A 25,658-nucleotide genomic window follows, 5' to 3' on the forward strand; every position below is an offset into this window, starting at 1 on the left:
GACATCTTCCTAAAGTGATCAAATGTAAGCACTATATCAAATTTAAGGTTTATTATTAGTGCTAACATTCACCTGAACAAGCAATTAAAACCACAATTTAATTTGTCACCTGAATGACGGCATCTGCAACAATACAGCATTTTCTTGCTGCTCATTTGGAATGTCAGCAAAGATATGAGATTATATTACTATCAGCTGACTCTTTTAGTTGTTGAGATGGAAAACAGAATTTAATCAGCTTTGTCGATTATTGCTTCACAGTGACTGAAAACTTGCAATGAATAATAATCCTTGCATTCGATACAGAGCCTTATCAAGTGGTTGAGGCATCCCAAAGTACTTCACCATGTATACTGTAAAGTGTGGTGACTGTATGTTTTATGGGATGTTGTATATCTGCGGAAAGTTATGTAGATGTACATGGTTCCCATAGAAACTTACTATGTTTCCTCACTATCAATGCACACACAAGCACACACATGCACACAACTGAATTCACAAATCTGGTATGCGCATTCCCTGAAGCTATTGAGTGTGTACCATTCTGAACACTAAAGTTAAATAGGTTAATTCAGGTTTTTATTTTGCCTCACAGAGCCTGTGTGGAACCTCAGTGTCTTGTTGACCCCCTCCTCCCAGCTAACCTTCAAACCCAATATCCTTGCTGTCTCTAATTCTGCCTTTCATCATCTCTGCAACATCACCCAGCTCCAACACTACTTCCCCCGCCACCACTGGAATGTTGAGACTCTCATCCACATCTTCATCACTCCAGACTCAATTATTCTGACAATGTTGGATTCCCCAGCTCTTTCCTTTGTGTCCTCTCCTGCACAGGGATCTGTGAGTCTTTCCTTGCTTAGCTTCACGTGGAGTCCTGTAGCTCAGTGGTTAGAGCACTCGCTTTGCAAGTGAGAGACCTGAGTTCAATTCCAAGCAGGGCGAAACCTTGGGCAAGTTTCCTTACTCCACACGCCTAATAATAATCCCTCCAAAAAACAAAAACAATAATTAAATTGGTCATTTTCAATCTACGACTGTTTGTGGGACATTGCTGTGCGCAATCGGCTGCCCGTTCGCCCACAAATATACAGTCAAATTCACTTTACAGTGTGTTCTGTGAAGGGCTTTGGGACGTCCTCCCGACATGAAAAGAGCTGTATCAAATGCAAGGATTATTATTATTATATTCACTGGCTCTCCATCTTCCAGTGAATCAATTCAAGATTCTTGTCGTCATGTTCATATGCCTCCATGGCCACGTCCCACCCTGCCTCTGTGACTCCCTGTAATCCTATTGCACCGGCCACTCCCTCCGATCAACTATCACCAGCCTGCTTCACATCTCCTATCCTCTAAACTGCATTATCAAGCCTTAGGCACTCTAGCTCCACTCTCTGGAATAACATCCCAGAATCCCTCCACCTCTCTTGCTTCCTCCCATCCTTCTCCGTCTTCAAAACCCGACCTTAAGACCTGCCTCTTCAACCTTGCTTTTAGCCACATTTCCCAGCTCCTGTGCCCGCCTCTACCCCCCATCCGCACCTCACCAAACACACACGCGCACACCAAATCAGTTTAAAAAAAGCATCAATGGTTCTTACGTGTAATGTATCCAGACCAGAAACAAACTGAGTTTATAAATACATTGCTGCAACATTTCATTCTCCATTTTGTAGTTTAGATAAATGTATATTGGGGGGTGGGGGGGGAAGGGGGTGGGGGGTGCAAAAGGCACAAAATATTTTCAACCTACCTAAAGCAGCACTTCAATCTGCTCCAAAGTTAAATCAATAATAAAATGAGGATTTAGTTTAGTGGAGGAAAGGAATAACCAGTTAAAAAATCAATTTCGTTTCTTAGTTTCATAGATGAAGCATTATTTAAAAGTAGCAATGATTTAAATTCCATTCATAATGTAGCCTTTCTTTCTTGTCGTATCCCTTCCTTTATTTTTGATTTGCGATTTACAGTGTTCAAGTTTATTTTTCCTTTTGTTGCGGTACCTTTCTTTTTGTTTGCTACTTTATCTATTTGATTTATCCTCTCCTTTTATTTTTCTCTCTCTCTCCATCCCCTTTTCTATTTTGACTAGAATTATAGGAAAACAAATCATTATTGCCATCATCTGCTTCCACTTACACTAGCATATTTTTAATCTCTTTAGATTGGAGGCCAGTGTAAATGCAAGAGACGCGTGTCTGGCAGACAGTGTAATCAGTGCCAGGATGGATTCTATAATCTGCGCTTCTCAGACCCTGATGGCTGCAGTCCTTGTAACTGTAATACCTCTGGGACAGTGAATGGAGATATTACCTGTCACCAAAATTCAGGTCAATGCAAGTGCAAAGCAAATGTTATCGGTAGGTGAAATATAAGATTTTGTGTATCATAACCTGCTAGTTATGAATTTGACCCAAAGTCTGTCAGTCAGTAGTCAGTCATCTGAGGTATTTTAGCCTGAAAGTATTAAACAAATATTTGCTAAACATGTCAGACATATGTGCACAATAGTCTTTGGCTAATAGATTCTGAGCACATGAGCCAAGTTAATATTTGCTGGAAATTATGGTGTGGTTGAAGTCCAGTTAAAGGTTTTTTTTCACACGGCTTGCAATGCAGTGAGGTGCTTTGTGATAAATCTTTTTTCATTTAGTTGTTACATGTCTTTGAACTGTTCTCATGAAATGCAAAAGAGTTAGCATTATTTCAAAGATCATATATATGTGGTTAGTTATCAAGGGCCAGATGATTTTAATTTTGCAATTCGCTGCCAAGTTGATTATAATAAACTACCATATTCTCTGTTATTTATCATGTTTTCCTGATACTTGCTTTTATGTTTTGTGGTTCCCACAGGTATTTTCAGAAATTAGATTTGATTATAGCAATTTGTTACCTGCAACATATTTGAGGCTAGTAACAGCTACATAAGGACAAAATTTATCAACTGCTCAAAATACATTGTGTGCATAACACACTTTGAAATTTTGATGTATGGGAATATTATGTAGGGAGCATTCCTGATAAAGTGTGTGTTGCATTGTAGCAGAACATGTCCCAGAACATACATATGGATAAAAAAAATCGCCATTTCATTTGCATAGCAAATAGTAAGTGCTGCTTCTAAAATGGACTGAGATGAAAGCTAACGTGAATTGTAATGAACAGCATTGAGCAACAGAGCTGAGACATGAAAAAAGACTTATGTAATGTGATCAGTTTTGATGTTGGATGAAATTTGATAACCTTTTTTGCACTGCCATGGAAAAGATCTCCTTATTGCTATTATTATTTTACCTTTGTTATCAAGCAGAGCTCCAGGAATAGAATATTATACGACTAATGCCTGAAAGGTATTCTATATGATACATTGCTTTTCAGAAGATTATATCAATTTTATCTCTATTTTTATCAGTGCTATTTCCTTGTTATGCACAAAAGGAACTTCATACGATCATTGCATTTGAAGTATGTGGTACAAGAGTGATGCAAAAGAGGTTGATTTTTACCACAGTTAATATGGTTGTACAATTGTGTTGTAAATGAATTATTCAATACAAAGAAATTTGTAAAGTAGGTCACTTATCTAGAATAAAAAGTGACAGGTAGAGATTGTGCCTTAAATGCCTAATGGATCTGGAAACCTCTCCCTACTTTCTTGTTAACCCTGTAAGAAACTGAACGCGATGCCCTGTAGGCTTTGCTCAGTAACATTGGAGACAGATTAGCTGTCATGAACATGCATGACAAGTTCAAATAAGTGCTATGTATATTTTTAGGAATGATGAGGTGAATCCCTGTAGACTGATTTTAATAGTTTGAAATGAGTCATAACTCTTTTAACAATACAGTTATTTTAAAATTTGTGATGTTGCTGCTACTTTTATTTTTCTTACTGAAATTAAACGTTAGGCCTTAGGTGTGTCATCAATCACGGTGCAAGCAGTTGCTTTCTGCTGAAAATGTTCTGCATTTTTATTCCAATGTAATATATTGTTTTTCATATGTTGTTTTCAAATATAAAATATATTTACTTTTTTTAAGATAATGGGAATGTTTAACTTTTGGGAGGGGGGTATTTGTCAATAGCAGCTGAAGGGAAGAAAACATTCAGTGAAAGAGAACTCTTTAAAAATACATACAAATAATTATTTGTTTCTCAAGCTTTGTTATTTAATGTTATCAAAGTTGACATTGAGTAAAAAGGCAGTGACCATGAAGGAAAAAAGTTTATGAATAAAATTATTAATTTGTAAAAACTTACTGAGAAGGATGAATTATATTCACTTCACAAAACAAAAACACTTTTTGATTTCTGTTTGCCACAAACCTTGCTTGTAATATTTTATAATCTTGCAGGGTTAATGTGTGATCGCTGCAACTTTGGCTTCAAACACCTCAACAGTTTTAACCTAGATGGCTGTGATGCATGTAACTGCAACATCAATGGGTCCCAGAACCAATTCTGTAACCAATATAGTGGCCAGTGTGACTGCAGGGCAAATGTGAGAGGTCTTCATTGTGACATTTGCTCAGACAACCTCTATGGACTAGATGCTGCTGGCTGCAAGTATTGTGACTGTGAATCGGCGGGCACCATCCCTGGAACCGTATGTGATGCGAAAATAGGCCAGTGCCTCTGTAAACCTAATGTTGGACGACGGCGGTGTGATGTGTGCCTGGATGGGTATTACAGTCTGCAACCGAGCCATTCTGCAGGTTGTTTGGCTTGTGACTGTAAAGCAGCTGGAACAATAAAGGGATTGCTGATTTGTGACAAATCTACAGGGCAGTGTCTGTGTAAAGCCAATGTCACAGGCTTGCAGTGTAATCAGTGTGCTCCTCGTACTTTCAACCTTACTTCATCCAACCTTCAAGGTTGCCAGTGGTGCCACTGTGACCCTACTGGGATAGTGGATGGGAATGGCTGCAACCAAAGTGATGGACAGTGTGTTTGCCAACGGAATCGCCTAGGGAAAAAATGTGACCAATGTCGGTCAGGTAAGTGGCGGTGAACTAGGCATGCATCAGTGTACATATAGAGCACAACAAACTGAAAACAATGTCATGTCTACAGATCCTCATACTCGTCTACATAACCCTTCGTGCTGTAGCACCTCCTTGACCCCTCCTTCCGTATTTGCAGATCATGCCTGAAGACCTTTCTCTTTAACAATGCTTATAGTCATCTCCTCCCTCCCCCCGGCTCGACATCAGGCTGTTAGGCATCACTGTTAAGCACTCTGAGACACTACCCGACATGAAGGATACTGTATAAATGCAAGTTGTTGTTGTCTGTGTGCAGTGAAGAGGGGTGGGCAAATTCTGGTCAGCACAAAGGAGTGCAGTCCCTGATCTATGCAATGATAGCTGATCTGACCAGATGGGAGGCTGCAACAATAAATCTTAAGTGTTCCTGGACTAAGTCAGGAGGAAAATCAACTATAGTTCCTACTTCAAATTGTTATCTAAAGCAAAACCCTTCTCGTGACAGTCCATTTAACGCTTAACTAACAAAAGCAAACTTTACTGACATTTCCTTTATCTGAATGATAATTTCATATATAATTGCTATTACTTGCACTCATTAGGTTGATGCAGGAGAAGAGACTGATGTTGTGCTCTATGTATATATAATGCATGTGCGTACACTGATTATGGCAATGTATCCTTACATTTGACATAGTGCCAAGAAGATGTTTCAAAATGCTTGACAGGTTAAACTATAAAGTTGAATGACTGTATATTTTGTAGGGAAATACTGCAGTCAATTTCTGAACAGCAGTGTCCCACGTGAATGACTGATTTTATCTCAGCAATTGTTGGATAGGATATTGGGAGAAACTACCTTCTCATTTCAAATAGTGCCAAGGAATCTGAAGTCCTCCGAAGGACAGCAATGTACCAAACCTCCAGTGCTGCACTGGAGTGGAGCCTAGTTAAAAGTTCTGATCAGGGACTTAACCCACAACCTTCCGACTCAGAGGTGAGAGTGCTACCAACGGATCCAGGCTGATCCACACACACACTTTTGAAGGAGAAAGAAATAGTGAGGAAAAAAACCCCCCAAAAACACAAAATACTGCAGATACTGGAAATCTGAAAACAAAAGCAGAAGTCGCTGGGAACACTCAGCAGGTCAGGCGGCATCTATGGAGAAAGGAAAGTGAGTCAACGTTTCAGGTACACGACCCTTCGTCAGAACTGGGGCATGTTGGGAGGCAGAGGCTTTTAAGGGCTAACAGAGAGGGGGGAGGCAGAGCAAGGAAAACAAAGGAGAAAATGGGGTAAAGGTCAGGGGTTGATGGGTTAAATAGGTGTTAATGATCCAAAACAAAGGGGATTGCAACAAAGCAGGGGAATAGAGGTGTTAATACTGCAGACCAAAAGGGGTGGGAAAAAAGAACTTGCAACAAAACAAGAAATAGTGAGGTATTGGAAGGGGAATTGGAAGGGGACAGAGGCTCTATGGAGTGTAAAAACTGGCAGACTATTTGGGTCACATGGCCTGTTTCGGTGCTATAGTCAATGTAATTCTATGCTGTGACAATATTATTCCTAAGTCAATAATAATTATTATTTCTAAGTCATGAAATGGTACATACCTACTAATATAACTCATTCACAACAAGTGACTAGTAGTATTGCTCAATTCATAATGACTACCAAACGCTAGTGGCAAGAGGCTAAAATGAGAGCTCTATCTAACTTACATAAGCTGATATATAATGGCTACCATGATGGCAGCTGTGTTTTTGAAGTATTTGGGTTTCATAGTCTTTGGCTACAATAATTAGTAATTTATTTTTCTAACACAGTTTTATGTTGCCACCACATATAACATATTTCCTCTCAACTCTGGAATGTCCAGAATCAAGAACATCTTATTGGGTTTGGAGTAAAAGATGGTCAGATGCCGTGGTAAGGCACTTGTCAATTAACAAAGACTGAAATTGCTAGATTGTCAAAGTATTCTCCTTTTCTTGTACGAGTTTTGTCATTTGCATCTGGAGGTCATTACCTACACGGATGTCTAGGTCCATTGTAATATCTCGTTCCTTTATAATTATCATTTTGCTTATTTCTTTATTGGTGAATAACTCATCAGTTTGGCTCAGTAGGCAGCATTCTCAACATTGAGTCAAAAGGTTGTTGGTTCAAGCCTAATGATAGTATGCACCAGAATTACGACCATTTTATTGGCTTTGGAGTAACTACAGTACTGAGGTGGAGTGCTGAATTAGGTGCTATACACAATATAATCGTTAAACCAAAGTCTTGCCTACCTGCTCTTCAGTAGGGCAGCAAAGATCAAATGACCCTATTTGAAAAGAGTTTTTCTTTGTGTCTTGACAAACAGTCCTCCAGATTAAATTTTTATTATGGCTATGTGTGGTTCCTTCCTGGCAGAAATAGCCTCTTTGCTAATTTACAAAATCAGTTATTACACTTAACTTGTGACATGGTCTGAAATCTTTTGATGCAACAAGGCGTGATGAGGTTGTGACGTGACCGTTGATGATCAGCCAGTGAAATTGTGATGTGGCAGAACAAAGTCAATGCCATTATCACGTTGAATCCATTATGAAACCGCACATTTTATGTTACGACCTGGTTTTCTTAATAGTAATGAAGTCATTGGATGGCCCAAGGTCCAGGTAGAATGCAGAGAAGAAGTCTTTCTACCCAGAAGAGGTTTCTTCTATGGTGTTGACAAAAATGTAGGATTCAATTTCCATTCCATTGATTAATTTCAGTTCCCCAGCTTTTCAAATAAAAAATTAAAAACTAGCTTAAAATAATAATAATCCTTGCATTTGATATAGCCGTTGAGATGTCTCAAAGCGCTTCCCAGAATATGGAACTGAATTGTATATTTAGTTTGTTTAGTTTTGAAAAACAATAATACTTTCAAGATTGAAAAGCCCACAGTGTGAGTACTATCAGTTACAACAGTCCAGTAACAGGAATCACCTTTGTACTATCTGCAGTCTGATACTGTGGAAATATGTAAAACAATTTTCTGTTGTATATGATTGAATTTAAAATGTAATTTATATAGATAAGAGTTAAATAATAGGTCACCAGTAAAAATTGCCATAATAATGACTAATATAGTACTTCTTTACAGCAGAATCATTTCATTGGTATGTCAGAGTGTGCAGTTAATTGCCTATTCCTTAAAATTTCATCAGGACAAAATTTAATTCCCGAAGAGTAATCGGTTTGTATTTATGACTGTTAAATTAATTGGGGATTTAATTCAAGTCTTTTTCGCTGATAAAATAAATGACAATTTGATCCTGAAGAAAATTTGTGATTCTCTTTACAGCTTGTCCCAGTCAGTATAATTGCAGAGTGAAAATGCAGCAACGAGAAAGAATTTTTATTATTCTTCCATTACAACATTTGGGCCAGTTTCCGATCACTTCCATTCAGAAAAAATGCTTTATCGGAACATTCATGTCTAAATAAACCAAGTAGATTTAGCAAGAATAAGAGCTTGACAGTCATCCCAGCTGATTGTTCCCTTAATTCATGAATTACTGCTAGATTAGTCTATACATTTCATTTTAAAAATATGATTCGAGCAGCAATTCTGTGTGAAAAAACGACTGAAATGATTGTACAGAAATTCTCACTTGCTTGGAGCTAAGCTGCAATTTAGTGTATGTCATATATCTAAGCTTACCTTTGCAAAAAATGGTTAAGAACAATGACATTTAGCATTTGCAGGAGCATGGCTTACGGTGACTGAGAAAAGCAATTGATTTATTATATGGTCTTTATGATTTTAAAGAGGGACCTTTGAATGGATGCATGTGGTATTGCATTACAGCCTCAGAGTAGGGTCCATTTCATTGGGTACAAATAATAGACAGAGACAGAAGTGTAGGCTGAGATGAGGGCACTTTATTTATTCCCTTTCATGGAATCATTTTCACCTTTGCTCTAAGCATTCCCCAGCTTCCCGTTACACATTGGCACCATACACAACTATACAGCATATTTCACATCCCAAACCAGTCACAAATAACAGCATTCGCAACCCAGAAGAATCTCGGAGTAAGGGGCAGCTTCTATGCAGAACAAGTAGTCAAACCTGGTATTAATATTGTGGACCCTTGTGTCCCATTACATTGGTGCTTTTAGCAGTTCTGTGGAGGTAGTGACTATAGGTCTGGGCCTAGTAGTCAGTCCTCCTCTCTTTTGTTCTCTTGTTGGCAAGAGACTGCACAAAGGATTTTGACTCAATAAAGTCAATTTCCTGCATTTTTTTAACCCGTAAGATTAGAGGGAAGAGTGGATTTTGTGGAGCATAGGCTTTGGGGAACAGTTTTAATACTGTCAATAATTAAAGTCCACTTTTAATCACAAATTTTGTACTGTTTCCTACTTTCTGGCTCTAATTGACACAAGGAACAGCTCAAGGAAGTTTTGCAAATGTTTCCCCATTATATGGTTCTCCTCCTCATCACTGTTCCTTAATTTTCTCCTTCCTAAACTGCTAAGATTTGGGGGTGTTGAGTGGGTACCTTGTACTACATATGTTAATTTAAGTAGTTGGTCTTGATCATGCTTGATCCATCACAGCTACATTTGATCTTGTTTCAATATTTTTCAATCTGTGTGTCTGCCTGGCTCAATTGATAGTACTCTCGCCTTTGAAAGTTGTGGTTTCAAGCTCCATGTCAGGACTTAGAACTTATATAGTCTAAACTGCACTCCAGTGCAGTGCTGGGGGTGTGCGGCATTGATGGAGGTGCTGTCCTTCGGATGAGAAATTAAACCGACGCCTTGTCTGTCTGTTCAGGTGGACCTTAAAGAACTCACAGCACTATTCAAAAAGTGAAGGGAGATTCTTCCAGTATCCTGGCTAACAATCTCCCAAATAATAAAAAAAGGTCATTCACTTCAAGACTGTTTGTAGGAAATTGCTGTTTACAAAATAGGCTGCTGTGTTTGAGTTCAAGGCTGGACTACGGGAACTCTCTCCTCGCCGGCCTTCCCGGCACCTCCCTCCACAAGCTGCAGGTCATTCAGAACTCTGCAGCTCGTGTACTGTCCCGCACCAGGCTTCGGGACCACATCACTCCCACCCTCGCTCGCCTCCACTGGCTCCCCATCCCCCAGAGGATTGATTTCAAGATCCTCATCCTCACCTACAAGGCCATTCACGGCCTCGCTCCCTCCTACCTCTCCAACCTACTATCCCCCTACTTACCTGCCCGTACCCTCCGTTCCTCCGGCTCCAGTCTGCTCCACGTCCCCCGCCCCAATCGCCCTACCATCGGTGGTCGGGCCTTCAGCCTCTCAGCCCCCAGGCTCTGGAACTCCATCCCCCAGTGCCTTCGCCGCTTCCTCCCTTTCCTCCTTCAAGGCCGGTCTCAAAACCTTTCTCTTTGACCGTGCCTTGAGCTCCCCTCTCGACTCTCTTCCCCCTCCTCGCTCCCTCCCTTCCCTCCCCTCACCCTGACCATTTCCCCCTGCTCGGGTCATGACCCAACTGTGCAGCGCCTTGGGACGTCCTCCTGATGTGAAAGGCGCTTTATAAATGGAATCTTGTTGTTGTTGTTGTTGTTGACCGCAAAACGCATAGACACTGTACTTTACAATGTATCCTGTGAAACACTTTGGGAAGTCTTCTCGAAAGGCTCTGTACCAAATGTAAGGATTATTATTATTAATCGAAGTATTGAGTAGAAATCACAAAGGATATCAAACTCTTCTCTGTTGAAGCTAGTTTTTAATGCTTCTGCTAATGTCAAGTTACTTAAAAAAAACATTTTGATTTACAAATTGGTACATGTGAAATGGGAACTTTGTATTTTAGTTGAGTTCAGCGCTGAAGATACCTTCTATTTAAAGTCATTTTGCAAGCAAGAAGTAAACTACATGCACAAAATCTAAAATATGACTGTGGGCAACCTCCCATTATTATGATTTCTTCCCCTCCTTTAGGCTATAGGTGTGCCATCAATTGGTTCCCAGCCAAAAGAGCAGGCAAGGGATTGTTCTCAGGCACCTGCCTAAGCTGTTAGGTGCTGCACAAAAATAGCCCAGGATGTCTTACACAACAATTGTGTAATTGTGGAAATATCTGATGTTGCTTGGTGACTTCCCGGGTCTCTCAGTTGAAATACAACGCTTGTTTGAGAAGGAATCTTAAGCGCAATTCTGCATCTGGCCTCTAGCATTGAAGTGCATCAGTATATCACCAATTACCCATATTAAAATTAAAATAGATTGTGCCATAAAACCTTATTAAGGTTAATGACTACCTTGGTGAATCCATTTCTAATACAATTGTCAAACCTAACTGCATTTATACTGTACTTATAATTCAGTGACTTGTTGTAAATTATTTCCACAATGCAATTTTAGGTTTTAAGCTTCCCTCAGGCAATTCCACGGGTTGTTTACCATGCGAGTGCCATCCAATAGGATCAAAACACCAGAGTTGTGATGGTTTCACAGGACAATGTGTTTGTCGAGATCCTTCAGTGACTGGAAAACACTGCAACCTCTGCAAGAACCATTATTTCAGTTTCAACCAAGGAGCTGGAAGGCAAGTAGTTTTTTTTGATTCAGTAGCAATCAGCTCCCAACTTTCGTCATGCTTTGCATCTGTAGATACACTGTGGCTCTTCAGTTTAATGTAAAAAAAAAGTCTATCCATAATGTACCCAAGGTCACAAAAATGGCTCTTCAGATAAACAGAATATTCATAAGCCTCACTTTCACTTTTTAGATATATTTGCATTCCTTCTCTCTATAGTAATGATTAATTCAGTTTGAAGCAGAATTTTATTTTCCTTGCTATGAAATTAACTCTCACTTAGAGCAACAGGGAGTCGCTGTGCACAGTACATTGCCCTGGTCAATAGAGTGTTGTGTTGGCCAATGGGCATTCCTATCGTTTTTTAATGTAGAAACACAAATTGGGTATGTTAATGCAGTGTGTTTTCTGGTCAGCATGTCTAATGTGTGTTCTCATACTGTGCAGTAAAATTCACTGCCTGGTTAGATGCCTCTTTTCCAAATAACAGCATGACTAATAACTGATTACATAGATGAAATGGTTAGAGAACTTCACAAACAACTAATACATTCAAGTCATGACAGATCACCATTTACAACATCTATTGGGGGTGAATCCGTTGTATAAGAATTAAAAAAAACGAACTCTTTAAACTGATTGCTCTGTATGCTTTTCACCTAGACAGTAAATGTAATAAGATTTCTTTGTTTTAATATAGCAGTGACATTGTCTTGAAAAGTAATTGCAAAAACAACATTGAGTGTTTTTGAAGCTCTATTATAACTGCAGAAAGATCACTCTCATTTTCCTGATGACATGTTGTGATGATAATTTTTGATTCCTGAGTGATGTTAAAAAAAAGCATACGTGTTATATTCCTTTAGCCATTAGGTTTCATTGTAATTTCAAATGACAACATTTATGATTTTTTTAAAAAACTGCAAGATTTATTTTAACAGTATGCTCAGATACCTGTGTGTATACTAGTACACAGTCTAAAAATGCTTTACAAATATGATTGGCTCAGTGACTATTAATTGATGTACTACTTATCATACCTTGTCAGAAAGCTGTAGCTCTTTAGTTACTGAAATATGAAACACTACCGATGCTGTACATTCAATGGCGTTCACTGGTTGATGTTTGCTGCACATCACAAGTAGATACTTGACTTTGTCTTGTAACCCAAATGTCTAAATGACGAAATCTACATCTACATCTGTTCATTCACTAGCAGTTGATTATTTGATGCAGTTGTGAGTTCATGTTTGTTTAAGCAGGAATAGATCCATAATTTCCTTCTCTTGCTAAGATACTGGGTAGATGGGAAGACTGAAGGACAAGACTGAAGGTTGAGCTCATAATCCTTCAAATTTATTCTCAATTTCCCAGAAAAGAGATTTTGCACCCTCCCTCACCTCATTTAAGGTCCGTCTCAAGACTTACCTCTTTGACCACACTCTCTCCCTTGCCCACCCCATTTGGCTCCCACCCCCAACTCTGGTACCCAGCTAGCGGTGTTGAGTATTTTCTTGACATGAAAGCCACTATATAATTTTTTTTAAAATGTAAAGATGTATTGTATTGAATAAATTGCATTCCAATCCATTTTATGCTTAAATTTCAGTTTTTCAATTTATTTACCGAATGGTGTAATCCACAACCATTGTACTGTCCATTGTAATATCACACCACATTTATGGTGTCGTTGTATTTCTCAGTTTTGTCAACAATTGAGGAAATAAGTGTGGTTCAATGTATTTCAAGCACTTTAGGAACATAGTGAATACACAGACACCTGTTGTGGTAGTAAATGTTACAACAGTACACTCAAATGTATGATGAATTTCGGTGTGTGTAAAAACAGTTGGTGGCCTTAATTTGATACTATGCAGCTTGCAGAAAAAGTAGATTTATGCAATATTCTGTGCTAAGAAAACATTTTTGCTGCAACATAACATAATTAGTCTTATTCTTCTCTCTACCCCATTTTTCAGTGGACATAGCTTTTCTGGCCTTCCAGGAAAGAGGGAATAAGCACTGAAATAATGTGATACTGGACGCTATCAATTCAGCTTTATTTTGTTAAACAATGCATGTCTATATCAGGTGTCACAACATCTCTCTCTGTTGAGCTTTTGGACTTGCATCTTTAACAATAATAGTACAGGATATTACTTCTTTCCCCATATGTTTTATCATAGGAGGAAGTTTTTCTGGATTTGGGACGTGCCCCCCAAAGCCATTTTCTTCTCCATTTCTAAACATTAATATCTTTATTTCGCAGATGGACAGACCACCAAAATGAATGATTCCTAAAAGCACACGAAAAATAAATTTAAAATTAAAATGGTTTGTGTTTCATCATACTGTTTGCTATTCGATGAAAATACCATTAAATTATGAAACATTACTAATTGCCCAGCAAAGCTACAGGGATAATTTTCAGGTTATATGGCACACTGAAGTGATTATATCTCTTTTCTGTTTCTTTGCAGCTGTCAGCCATGCAATTGCAATCCTGCAGGCAGTGTTAATGGCACCTGCCACCAAACAAATGGACAGTGTTTCTGCAAGCTGTTTGTAATTGGTTTGAAATGCGATGTGTGTGTTCCCGGCACCAGCCACTTGGATGTTGACAACACGTTTGGTTGCAGTAACAGTGAGTAACTATTTTATCTTTTATCTTTTCCTCATTGCTTCCTCACTTTATGCAGTAAATATTTTCCAAGGACAAAAAGGGGTGAGTTACTCAGAAAAAAGACTACAATATCTTCGGGATTATTAGTCTTTTTCAATATCTAGACCTATAGGTTCACTGAGTACGTATGTATTTTAGCATTGCCATAAACTGTATATAAATCCCCTACTCTTGCAGTTACTGATTTTTAAAAAAAAAGGTTTCATGCACTTACTTACACTTACATTTTGGAGGCAATAGTTCAGAATTTGAATGCTGAAGTACTTTGTGCAAATTCATCCTTCCATGTATTCAGTGGTCAATTGTAAGGAAATAGCATTAGGTTTGTTTGTAAAAGATATGGCTACATTCAGCAAGACAATAGAATTTATATAGCACCTTTCAATTCAGGAGGACATCTCAAATGCTTGAGAGTGCTGCTGAACTGGGGAGAAAGGGGAATTGGGGTGGGGGGGGCAGTTGAGGGGGGTTACGATAAGATAAGATTATCTCAAACATGCTCAAAGAGATATGTTTTGAGACGTGCCTTGAGTGAGCGGAGAAAGGAAACATGCTGGAGGGACTTTGGGATGGAGTTCCATAGAGCAGAGGTAGAATGGCTGAAACTCCTCCCGCTGATGGTGGGCGGATAAGGTGGGGAACATGAAGCTGGTCAGTGTTCACTGAGTGAAGGAAGCGCCTGGGTCAATGTGGTCGAAGGAGGTAGTAGAGGTACAGTGTGGCAAGACCATGGAGGGATTTAAACGTGAGAATGGAGATCTTGAACATTCTCTGCTGGGCATTCTGGATGGGGGACATGGGCTGCAGAGTTCTGGATCGTCTGCAGCTTATGTGGATGAGCTTGGGAGTCTGGCGAACAGAGAGTTGGTGTAGTCAAGCCTGGATGTAATAAAGGCTTGGATGAGGGGATTGGTGGCCTGAGGGGAGATGTAATGGCGAAGCTGGGTAAGGTAGATCAGCAGATCAAACAATTCACTTTCTAATGAGTCATTTTTAAAATTGCCCTTAGATTAAACCATTCGCCTACAAAATACATAGTCACTATACTTTACAATAAATCCTGTGAAGCATTTTGAGAAGTCCAAACGACGTGATAAGGCACTATAATCAAATACAAGGATTATTATTATATAAGTCTTGCACGTTTCTTCCTCTCCTCTGTTAAATTTGCCAAGTCTAGTTTTCTTTCTAATTTCTCTGTGCCAGTTCTCATTCAACGTGTATTGCACATCTCCCATTTTCAACTCTGATGTGTCTTTTCTCTAAATATCTTTTCTATGCCATCTGCAATTTTTCTTTGTCCACTGATTCTTTCCCCTCACCTTACTCTCTTTATCTTGCCCCTGCTGACTACAAGCTGTTGTGCACTCTGCCTCAGAGGACATTCTGTGACTCTACTTGCTTTTACAGTGCCTTTGATTATTTTCATCCATGCAAATCATACTGGAATAGAAGACGCCACAGTTCAATTCAATCCCACTTGTGTACAGGGCATAAAATTAGACAGGAAATAAATTATACACTATTTCTTATCATAATCCCATCAGACAGATCTGTTTTTTTTTGTCATTTATGTGGAGAGATAATTTGTGTTTTATGCACAGCAATATGGAAATCAGTTTGAGTCGTATTGTATACCGTCAAATCATGCAGATTCATCTGAGAGATTCTTGAAAAATAGAGGGATTAGGGGATATGGGGATAGGGCAGGTAATCAGAGTTAGGTGAGAAGATCAGCCATGATCTTATTGAATGGCGGAGCAGGCACGAAGGGCCGAATGGCCTACTCCTGCTCCTAATTCTTATGTTCTTATGTTCTTATTCTGCTGGAGGTTGGAGGGTACGTTGGATGAAACCTATTTTTGAGTGTCTTGATGTTCCCCTCTGAATAGCAAACTTTCAGCACAGTTCAGGGATGGTCAATAAAACACCTTTGCTGACTGCCAACTGTGAGAAAACAATTAGGCTTTGAAAGTGGCAAGTGCAAGCTGGACAACGATTCAGCTTCAGGGCCACGAGCACACAGAAAGCAAACGCCACTTGAAAAAGCTGATGTGCTCTTCTGAAGTTGGCCGAAGATGATTACAACAACAACAATAATTTCACATTGATAGAGAACCTTTCATGTCGAGAGGATGTCTCAAAGTGCTTCACAAAGCCGACTGGGAGCCCAAACTGGGGGTCAGGGGAGCTAAGGGAAGGGAGGATGGGGAGGTGACCAAAAGTGCAGTTGAAAAGAAAGGGCTTAAAGCAGGCTTTAAAGGTGAGGAGGGAGGGAGGGGGCAAATTAGACTTGCGGTCTGTTAGTACGGTGACATAAAAGTTCTGTTTTCTGAATAGGCAAAGAATATCTCAAATACGTGCTGTAGATTTCTATCCATGTTTCATCTCTTTAAAAGGTGCTAAACATCATTTTTTCAATCCAACCAGCTCCAACTCAGCAGCCATCACCAACAGGCCACATTGTGAGTTCCACCACGATTGACTTATCCTGGGGTCCACCCGATTCACCAAACACTAATGCTCTCATGTACACGTTGTACAGAAATGGAGAAGAAATTCATGTGATGAAAGATCGTCATCCATTTGGTAAGCTCTGTCTTTCTCTCTCATTGTCTTATTTGTCTCTCTTCTGTGGAATCAAATAAATTTTACTTTTGCAATGTCTAATAAAGAAGCAAAGAACACAATAAACTTGGCTCAGTTTTGGTAGGTGAATTTCTAAGAGTTAACTCTTAACCGTTAAAAAAAATCTCTTAACAGTTAACTGGTAAAAAAAAATCTGTTCTGCATTTTGCACATGGCCTGGGTGACTTCAGCCACTTGTGAGATTTCCACTCCAGCTGCCCAGCGCTGAGTATGGACACTAAATGGAATTTTACTTCACTATGTCAATTCCCAAATAATTGAAAATATTATTTTAATTTAATTCACACTTCCTTTATCTTTTTTCTCTTCTTTCCTTAGACTGCAGACTAATTGATGGCCTCCGTCTGTGTAGATCTGAAACAGCCGCAAGTGTCTGTGTAAAAGATAATTCTTTCACCCCCTATGATTTTATTTCTAGCTGGGGGGGTCATGGAGAAGCTGCCACCAGGGGCCGCTCTAGCAATAGGAGAAACATTTTTTTTGAATGCTTGACTGGTGAAATTGAGACGTAAATAAAATGATTGTTTTATGATTCAATTACTCAATCTAAAACAGTCTACCAATCTCACTGATATAGACAGAATAAACTCCTGCTTTAGATTGCTGAATGTAGCTAAGCAAAGTGAACTGGGCAGCAGGGCTCTGGTGAGTGCTGTGAGCTGGAGGCAAACTGTCAGTGTTGTGGCTGTACTTGCTGGATTGTTCAGGTCCCCCAAACACTTCAGTTTTTGCATGTTCATGTTTAGCCATAAAATACAGTCAATTCTCTTTACAATATATTCTGTGAAGCGTATGCTTTGAGACATCTCAACAATATGATAAGGCATTCGATCAAGTGCAAGGATTATTACTATGTTGTAGGCATTTTATGGTAAATTCATCTCTCTTAAGTTAAAGCTATGGAACTTTTAAGGGGGTGGGGGGTGGCACGTTGAAGTTTTTCCTAGGGCGGCAGATTGAACTGCTTATGATGATCTCTTCTCACTGGCTCCTCACGTTGATGTGTCTGAGCTTGGGAGCTCAGTGAGGATCAAACATATGTTTGCCATTGTGGTAACTCTCTGCATGACTACTCTGATAAAGTTACACCACAGTGGCCAACGTGCATTTAAGGACGCTCCACTGCAACATTGTCTGTCTTGAGCAATGTACGTTGTTTGAAATGCCTAATGTATTGGGGTATAGACCTCACATAAATGCACTTTATTATAACACTGGTTATAGTGTGGATCCTGACATTTGCTTATCTAATGATTTCTAAAGACAGCTGGTTCGCTTACTCGAGCTAATAAATGACCGACTCCTCAGGTCATCGTTGCCGTCACTTTCTGTGTTCTGTGAGGTGGTTATATGTGCACAGTGAATGCGAAAGCACTGAGTGCCGATTGCAGCCACGTTATAAGGTGAAAAAATAAAAACTGGGATTTTATGCAATCCGGATTTATATTTACATAGCGCCTTTCATGTTGGGAGGATGTCCCAAGGTGCTTGTCATTCCTGGCTTGGCAGCCAAACTGGGGGTTGGAGCTGAGTGGGGCTGGGGAGGAGAAAGATGACCTCAGGCGCAGTAAAAGAGGAAGGTCTTGGAATGGACCTTAAATGTTCTCTACCTTCCTGGACCTAAGGGATATTTTTATTTTTTCAAACTCATTTCATTGGCATTGAAGAGATCCACTTTAACTATACCTATTCTAAATCCAGAACCTGGAGGTCCCACATCTCAGGTGATTGAACCAGCTGAGCATTTATCTGTTACCTGATGACGTATATGCTTATCTTTCTTGTTCCGATGCTGATTAACTAGTAGTGGATTTCCAGCTACCACAGTTTTCCGTGATAGTTTTCTTTTAACAGTCACTTGCTACTTTACTAGATGGGAATAAACCAAATTGAATATAAAACAAAAAATGAGCGCTTGATTGGTGATGATTGTTTAATACAATGGAATGTTTGCCAGCGAGAGGTTATTAGATATTTATAAACTTATCCCATCTTATTCCTGTTGACCTTTCTCATTCTTGTGTCCAATTCATTATTAGACAAGGTCTGCAGGCTTTGTGATAACAGTTTACGGTTTATTTTTAATTTTGCTGTACATTGGAATAAAAAAAATCTTTTCAAGAGTAAATATTGGTACAGACAAATGAGAATTTGCACCTATTCAGTGAGAAAGGAATTTCAACGGTTTTGTTTTATGTATCTCAAGTTATTGCAAATAATCGATTCCCAGGCTTTATTTTGTTATAAAGGTTCCCAAAACTTCAACGATACTGGTTTGACACCTTACACGCTCTACTCATATTACATTGTGGCAAGCAATGTCCACGGCAGCACAAGAAGCAGTGTAGCAAGCTATCGTACAGAAGCTGGCCTTCCTAATGGATTGCTTAATTTGAGTCGCTTTGGATATGTGGGACCACAGTCAATTTCCTTCAATTGGACAACTCCATCCAATGCTTCTGGGCCCATTGAGAGATACATATTAAGATCTACAACTTCAGGCAGCCACTTGGATCAGATGCATTATGAAGGTCTGGAAACACTTGTGACTCTGAATGATTTGGCTCCTTTTACAAACTACACATTCACTGTCCAGGCATGTACCACCGGGGGCTGTGCCGAAAGCAATGCTGTGGTGGAAATAACTGAACAGGCTCCACCCAAAGGACAAGCACCACCGGTCATCAGCACTCTCAGTGCCACAATGCTCTTTGTTGAATGGACTGCTCCTGTCCATCCTAATGGTAAGTCTCCAGACATTATTGTGATTTTTTAAAACATTTTAATGAAATATACCTTAATGACCTTAACTTGAATAGAAACGTTGAGGTCTGTATAATGAGATCAATTAGGCAAAGGTTTGAGCAAATTATTAAATCTACTCTGAAGCAATTCTCAGCTGAATAAAAGAGAATTATATAGTTCCACAGGTCTCTCGATGGCTAACCATGGTACTAAACTAAAACGATCCAAAAAATCACAAGTCCAATGTCTGGCCTTTATTATAATAATAATAAATCCTTTTGGCATAGCCAGGAGTTGTCTCCAAGAGCTTCACAGAAGTATTTTGTATGCGAGACATGGAAGCCAAATTGGTGAGTTAGCTGATCTTTTGTTTGGTGTGTCACTAGTTTAAGAAAAAAACTGGCTCTGTGAGATGACATAAACAGACTTTATGTGATTTTTAACAAACAAAGGAATTTCTGGCCTGGGTTATGGCTCTTACATTTACACAGTCATCTAAATTCCATCTGCCTGAGAGGTTTTAGTTGTGGTGGGCAATTAGGGATGAGGTTGGATCCATTCCTTTACAATTAACTGAACTTGTGGGTTTCCAATCCTGCAGAGAGAAAGATTCCACCCAAATAAAGATAGAATATATGTGATTTAGAATGATATAGACTTGGTGGAAAGTCCACTTTTCCACACAAATTCCAACTTCCTGCCAGACAGCAAACCTGCAGAAGTTTTGCCAACAGTCTTTCTTTGAGGTGTTAAAAATCTGAATCCAGAATCCTTGCTGGTTCCTCACCAAATCCACCTCCAAACTTGAGAAACCTATCCAGAGTTGAAACTTCAAATGTGGATTGTCAAATAAGATAGACTATGTTTTAAGACTTCAAGTTTAGAAATCTAAAATGTTGACTGATCCTAACACCCTTTCTTTAGCCATATCACATGTATTTCTCATTTGAAAAGTAGTGATTTTTTCTCCTGTCCCCCTCCCCCCACACACATGCACATACAATCCATTTGCCTGTCAATTACACTGGTCACCCAACCATTAACCAGAGGGCCAGAATGTGTAATGTGTCTGGGTTGAGCATGTCTCCCTAATTACTGTTGATCTCTGTAATTGACCATCAAGAGGAATCTATTCCAGTATTGTGAGCTGTTTTACGTCATTATTTTCACCCTAACTGCTGCAGCAGGTTAGTTCCCTATGGTAGCTTTATCCAGCAACACACTAAAAGCTGATAGCTTCTGAAACCAAGGCAAGCCAGTTGGAATGATAAACTCTCACCCGTGATCTTCTGGTTGGTGTCAAGGTTCTTACAAGGTTCCTAAGAGACATAATAATCCCTCAAGAAAAAAAACAATAATAATTTGATCACTCAATCCACGACTGTTTGTGGGACACTGCTGTGCACAATTGGCTGCCGGGTTTCGCTCACAAATATTCAGTCAATTCACTTTACAGTATATTCTGTGAAGCGCTTTGAGACGTCTAGAAGACGTGAAAAGTGCTATATCAAATGCAAGGATTATTATTATTATTACTGCTTTATTAGTTGATTTTCTGTAAAGCGCACAGCTCAATCCTCATCATTCTTCAACCTGCAGTATCAAGATTTCAAGATTGATTTCAAGATCCTCATCCTCACCTACAAGGCCATTCACGGCCTTTCTCCCTCCTACCTCTCCAACCTTCTATCCCCCTACCTACCTGCCCATACCCTCCGTTCCTCTGGCTCCGGTCTGCTCCACATCCCCCGCCCCAACCGCCCTACCATCGGTGGTCGGGCCTTCAGCCTCTCAGCCCCCAGGCTCTGGAACTCCATCCCCCAGTGCCTTCGCCTTGCTTCCTCCCTTTCCTCCTTCAAGGCCGGTCTCAAAACCTTTCTCTTTGACCGTGCCTTCAGCTCCCCTCTCGACTCTCTTCCCCCTCCTCGCTCCCTCCCTTCCCTCCCCTCACCCTGACCATTTCCCCCCTCCTCGCTCCCTCCCTTCCCTCCCCTCACCCTGACCATTTCCCCCCTGCTCGGGTCATGACCCAACTGTGCAGCGCCTTGGGACGTCCTCCTGACGTGAAAGGCGCTTTGTAAATGGAATCTTGTTGTTGTTGTTGTTGTATCACCGTTTTTTCTTAGGTCTGCTCTGAAATTGGCTTCAGAGCTATTTTCAGGATTAGAACTTCTTACCCAGGGATGTTTGGTAGAAGTATTAGTGAACCATTCAAAGGTGCTTTTGTGAATGAGTTGGGGAATTGATAAAATAAACAAATAATCCAGATTCATACTTTGTTAAAAGTGTTTGCGGTACACGGTTAAGGGATATTGCTCATGTAGTTAGGGAGGTTTGGGAATAATAAGCCTCAAAGACATGCAGTTCATATTTAGAATAATGAAGGGTGGCATCCCGAGACCAGTATTCTGAACTCAGTTGCAATTTAATCTGTTTAAATATAAACATGATCAATTCAAAAATTTCCCACTACGGAAAATAACACCTCAAGCCTTTGCACATTAATTTCTGTGCTGCTCATTTTTTTTACATGCCACTTAATGAATGCAAATTCGATGTGTATGAATTGAAAAACTTACAAGAAAATGTGAACCCTCCATAAGGTCTATTTATGTGCAAGTGAAAAGAAACCTTGTGCAAACATCTTCCCCTATTGTGCACGTGAAATGAGGTGTGACAAGTGATATAATTACAGCAGCATGATAATCCCCTATGTTGTATTTGGAGAGAGGTGTGAATTTCTACTGTCTTCTTCAAATGAGAGATGGGGAGACCTGTAAAATATTCAAACTATTCTGCTCTGCTTCAGCAATATAATACCTTACCTGCTACAGTAAGTAACATTTGAATAAAATGGGAGCAATGACCTAAACTACATATACTCTTGGCAACATTATTTCTTGTGTTCTCATTCATTTTTAATTATGCCATCTTGTAATAATCCTTGCTTTTGATATAGCGCCTTATGTTGTCAAACATTTCAAAGCGATTTACAGGATTTATGGCAGCTAATTTGCACGCAGCAATGTCCCACAAACAGTCATGAAGTGAATTACCAATTTTTGGGAAGAGATTGTTGGTCAGGATACTGGGAGAAACTCTCTTCTCTTTTCGAGTAGTACCACTGGATCTTTAAGGTCCACCTGAAGAAGCATAACTGGAGTATCAGCCGAGAATATGAACGAAAAGTTCCAATGTGGGGTTTTAACCCACAACCTTCTGACTAAGAGGTGAAAATGCTACCAACTGAGTCAAACTGTACATTGTAAAAAACAGATATATAATTGACTATTTTCAGTATTTGTCTACCTATTCCTGCTATTTCCAAATATCTATTGGGGAGGAACTTGCAGGGTGTGTGATGCACCAGAGATGTGATACTGTTTGTTTGTTCTGTTCCAACATATTTCATAAGTCATTCATTTAATTCTGTTTGTGGGACATTGCTGTGCACAAATTGCTGTCACATTCGCCCAGAAAAATACACAGTCACTCTACTGTGCAGTATATCCTGTGAGGCACTATGAGACATTTTCCTTACGTGAAAGGCTCTATATCAAATGTAAAGTTATTGTTTCATGTAACTGGATTCTACAATCCACAGTTTGAATTTATCATTGCAAACTGTGTAACCGTAAATACCTCATTAACGTAACGGGTCTGCATTTTTGGAGGAGGAGGGATGTGAGAGTAAATGTCGAAATATTATTTTAAAAGATTCTCCTGTAACCTAAATTTCTTCTTAGGAATAATCATCCGATACGAACTCTACATGCAAGGCCCTTCGCAAGCAAATGGGAACCGCAATCCTCCTGAAAGGCGAGTTTTTCAAGACAGTGGCTGGCTGAACCCTCATCTGGTCATTGAATCTCCTAATGAAAATGCACTAACTCCACCACAGACCAACACAACCATCAGTGATTTAGAACCGTTTGCAGAGTATGAGTTCAGAGTGTTTGCAGTTAACATGGCGGGCAGTACATACTCACCCTGGGCATCAGGAAGAACTGCAGAAGCTGGTTAGTATTGATAGATGTGATAATCTGCTTCATTATGTGACAATCTGGCTCAGTGGTAGCACTCTCGCCTCTGAGTCAGAAGGGTTGTGGCTTCAACAGCAGCAAAAAATGACATTTGTGTGAAGCCTTTTACATCAGGAGGATCTCCCAGAACTCTGGAAGTCAGGAATCCGCACCCGAGCTGGTGGTTGGGATCAGGTGGGGTGGAGGGTGAGGGTAGGAGGGTGGCCAAAGACACGGTCAAAGAGACAGGTCTTGGAGGAGGCATGGGAAGGGGCGAGGCCGAGGGACTGTGGAACGTAGTTCCAGAGCGTGGGGGCAGAGAGGCTGAAGGCCCGCCTGTCAATGGTGGGACAGACAAGGTGGGAGACGTGAAGCAGGCCGGAGCCCGCAGAACGGGAATGGGAGCGGGAGTGTTTGTTCAAGCCCAACCGTGGAATCCTGTAGCTCAGTGGTTAGAGCACTCCCTTGCAAGCGAGAGACCTGGGTTCAATTCCGGCAGGGTGAAATGTAGGGCAAGTTTCCTTGCTCCACACGCCTCTGTTTACCTAGCAGTAAGTAGGAACCCGGTTGTTAGTCAATTGGCGGATCGTTTTTCCGGGGGTAATAATTCCTTAAAAAACAAAAAATAATAAATTGGTCACTTCAATCCATGACCGCTTGTGGGACACTGCTGTGGGCTGCTGGGTCTCGCTTACAAAATAATCAGTCAATTCACTTTACAGTATATTCTGTGAAGTGCTTTGAGATGTCTTGAAGACGTGATAAGGTGCTATATCAAATGCAAGGAATATTATTATAACATCAGGACTTGGAATCACGTAGTCTAAGTTGACACTCCAGTGCAGTGCTGGAGGTGTTGCATTGTTGAAGGTGCCGTACTTCAGATGAGATGTTAAAAATCGAGACCCCGTCTGCCTGTTCAGGTGGATGTTAAAGATCCCATGGCACTAAACAAAAAGAGAAGAGTGTTTCTCCCGGTGTCCTGACCAACAATCCCCCAACTAAATTTGGTTGCTCACTTCATGACGGTTTGTGGACATTGTTGTGCGCAACTAGCTGCCGACTTTCGCCCACAAAATTCACCCAGTCAAATCACTTTACTGTATATCCTATGAAGCACTTTGAGATGTCTTGACGACATGATAAGGCGCTATATTGAATGCAAGGATAATTATTATTATAATATAATATTTGCTCAATATAGCTTAAAAGATTACCATAAATTATTTTCTTTAAGACGAGATGTCTTCATTTAATAACTGAGTAGCATAATAGCAATATTTTGGTAACGTAAGTATACTGTACTTTATTGTATTGATAAGCTTTAAAGAGGGCAAGAGAAGAATTGCACATTAAATTTATATGTTTAAATAAAGACAATAGTTCAACAATTTAGTATCATGAGACCCCCTGCAAGGATATACATCTCTTTTAAATATTCATGTTAAAACTTGTGCAACTTGTATTTTTAGCTAAGGAAATGGTAATATGAAATGGAAAAAAACTAGCTACATCACACTGTGTGATGTAATGACAGACCTGTCACAGTACAGGAACCAGGGTCATTCCAGCAGAGATTATCCACTGACATAGGAGATGAAGTGTATTCAAGGTTCTTCAGTGCCTCAATTACAGCATAAGAAACCAGTCACTTATAAAAGAGTTGGCTTCAGTTTTGTTCATTTCTTAGCTAAAAATATCAACTAAATTCAAACACAAAGAAAAAACACCAACGAGCAAAATAGGCAATAAATTAAATACTATGCCTTTCATATGGTTACGGAAAAAGCAACAAGCAAGCTGAACTATACTGTGTACAATGCCTTTTATTTTCTCATGAAAACGTACTTCATTTATTTCTTCGTCCTCTCTGCCTTCTCTCCTTTTTGTCTCTTTATCCTATATTTGCCTCTTTTTTCCCCCCTGTTTCTGCATATTCTTCTCCATCTCTTTTCCCTTATTATTTTCTTTCGGGCACATGGCACACAAATTTAAA

The 25,658-nt window shown here is 39.8% G+C and overlaps 1 protein-coding gene across 1 annotated transcript in view; it reads left to right on the forward strand.

Moving 5' to 3' along the window:
- The window catches only part of ush2a (Usher syndrome 2A (autosomal recessive, mild)), a 370,702-nt gene that overhangs the window by 58,354 nt on the left and 286,690 nt on the right, over positions 1-25,658 (forward strand). Inside the window, exons 14-20 of the mRNA XM_042333157.1 lie at positions 2,168-2,363; positions 4,363-5,004; positions 11,389-11,572; positions 14,044-14,207; positions 16,677-16,835; positions 19,145-19,639; positions 23,387-23,659. Of these exons, the coding sequence (XP_042189091.1) occupies positions 2,168-2,363; positions 4,363-5,004; positions 11,389-11,572; positions 14,044-14,207; positions 16,677-16,835; positions 19,145-19,639; positions 23,387-23,659 (2,113 nt within the window). The remainder of the gene's footprint in view (positions 1-2,167; positions 2,364-4,362; positions 5,005-11,388; positions 11,573-14,043; positions 14,208-16,676; positions 16,836-19,144; positions 19,640-23,386; positions 23,660-25,658) is intronic.

This window comes from Callorhinchus milii, unplaced genomic scaffold (assembly GCF_018977255.1).
Source record: "Callorhinchus milii isolate IMCB2004 unplaced genomic scaffold, IMCB_Cmil_1.0 Scaffold3, whole genome shotgun sequence".
Classification (NCBI taxonomy): Eukaryota; Metazoa; Chordata; class Chondrichthyes; order Chimaeriformes; family Callorhinchidae; genus Callorhinchus; species Callorhinchus milii.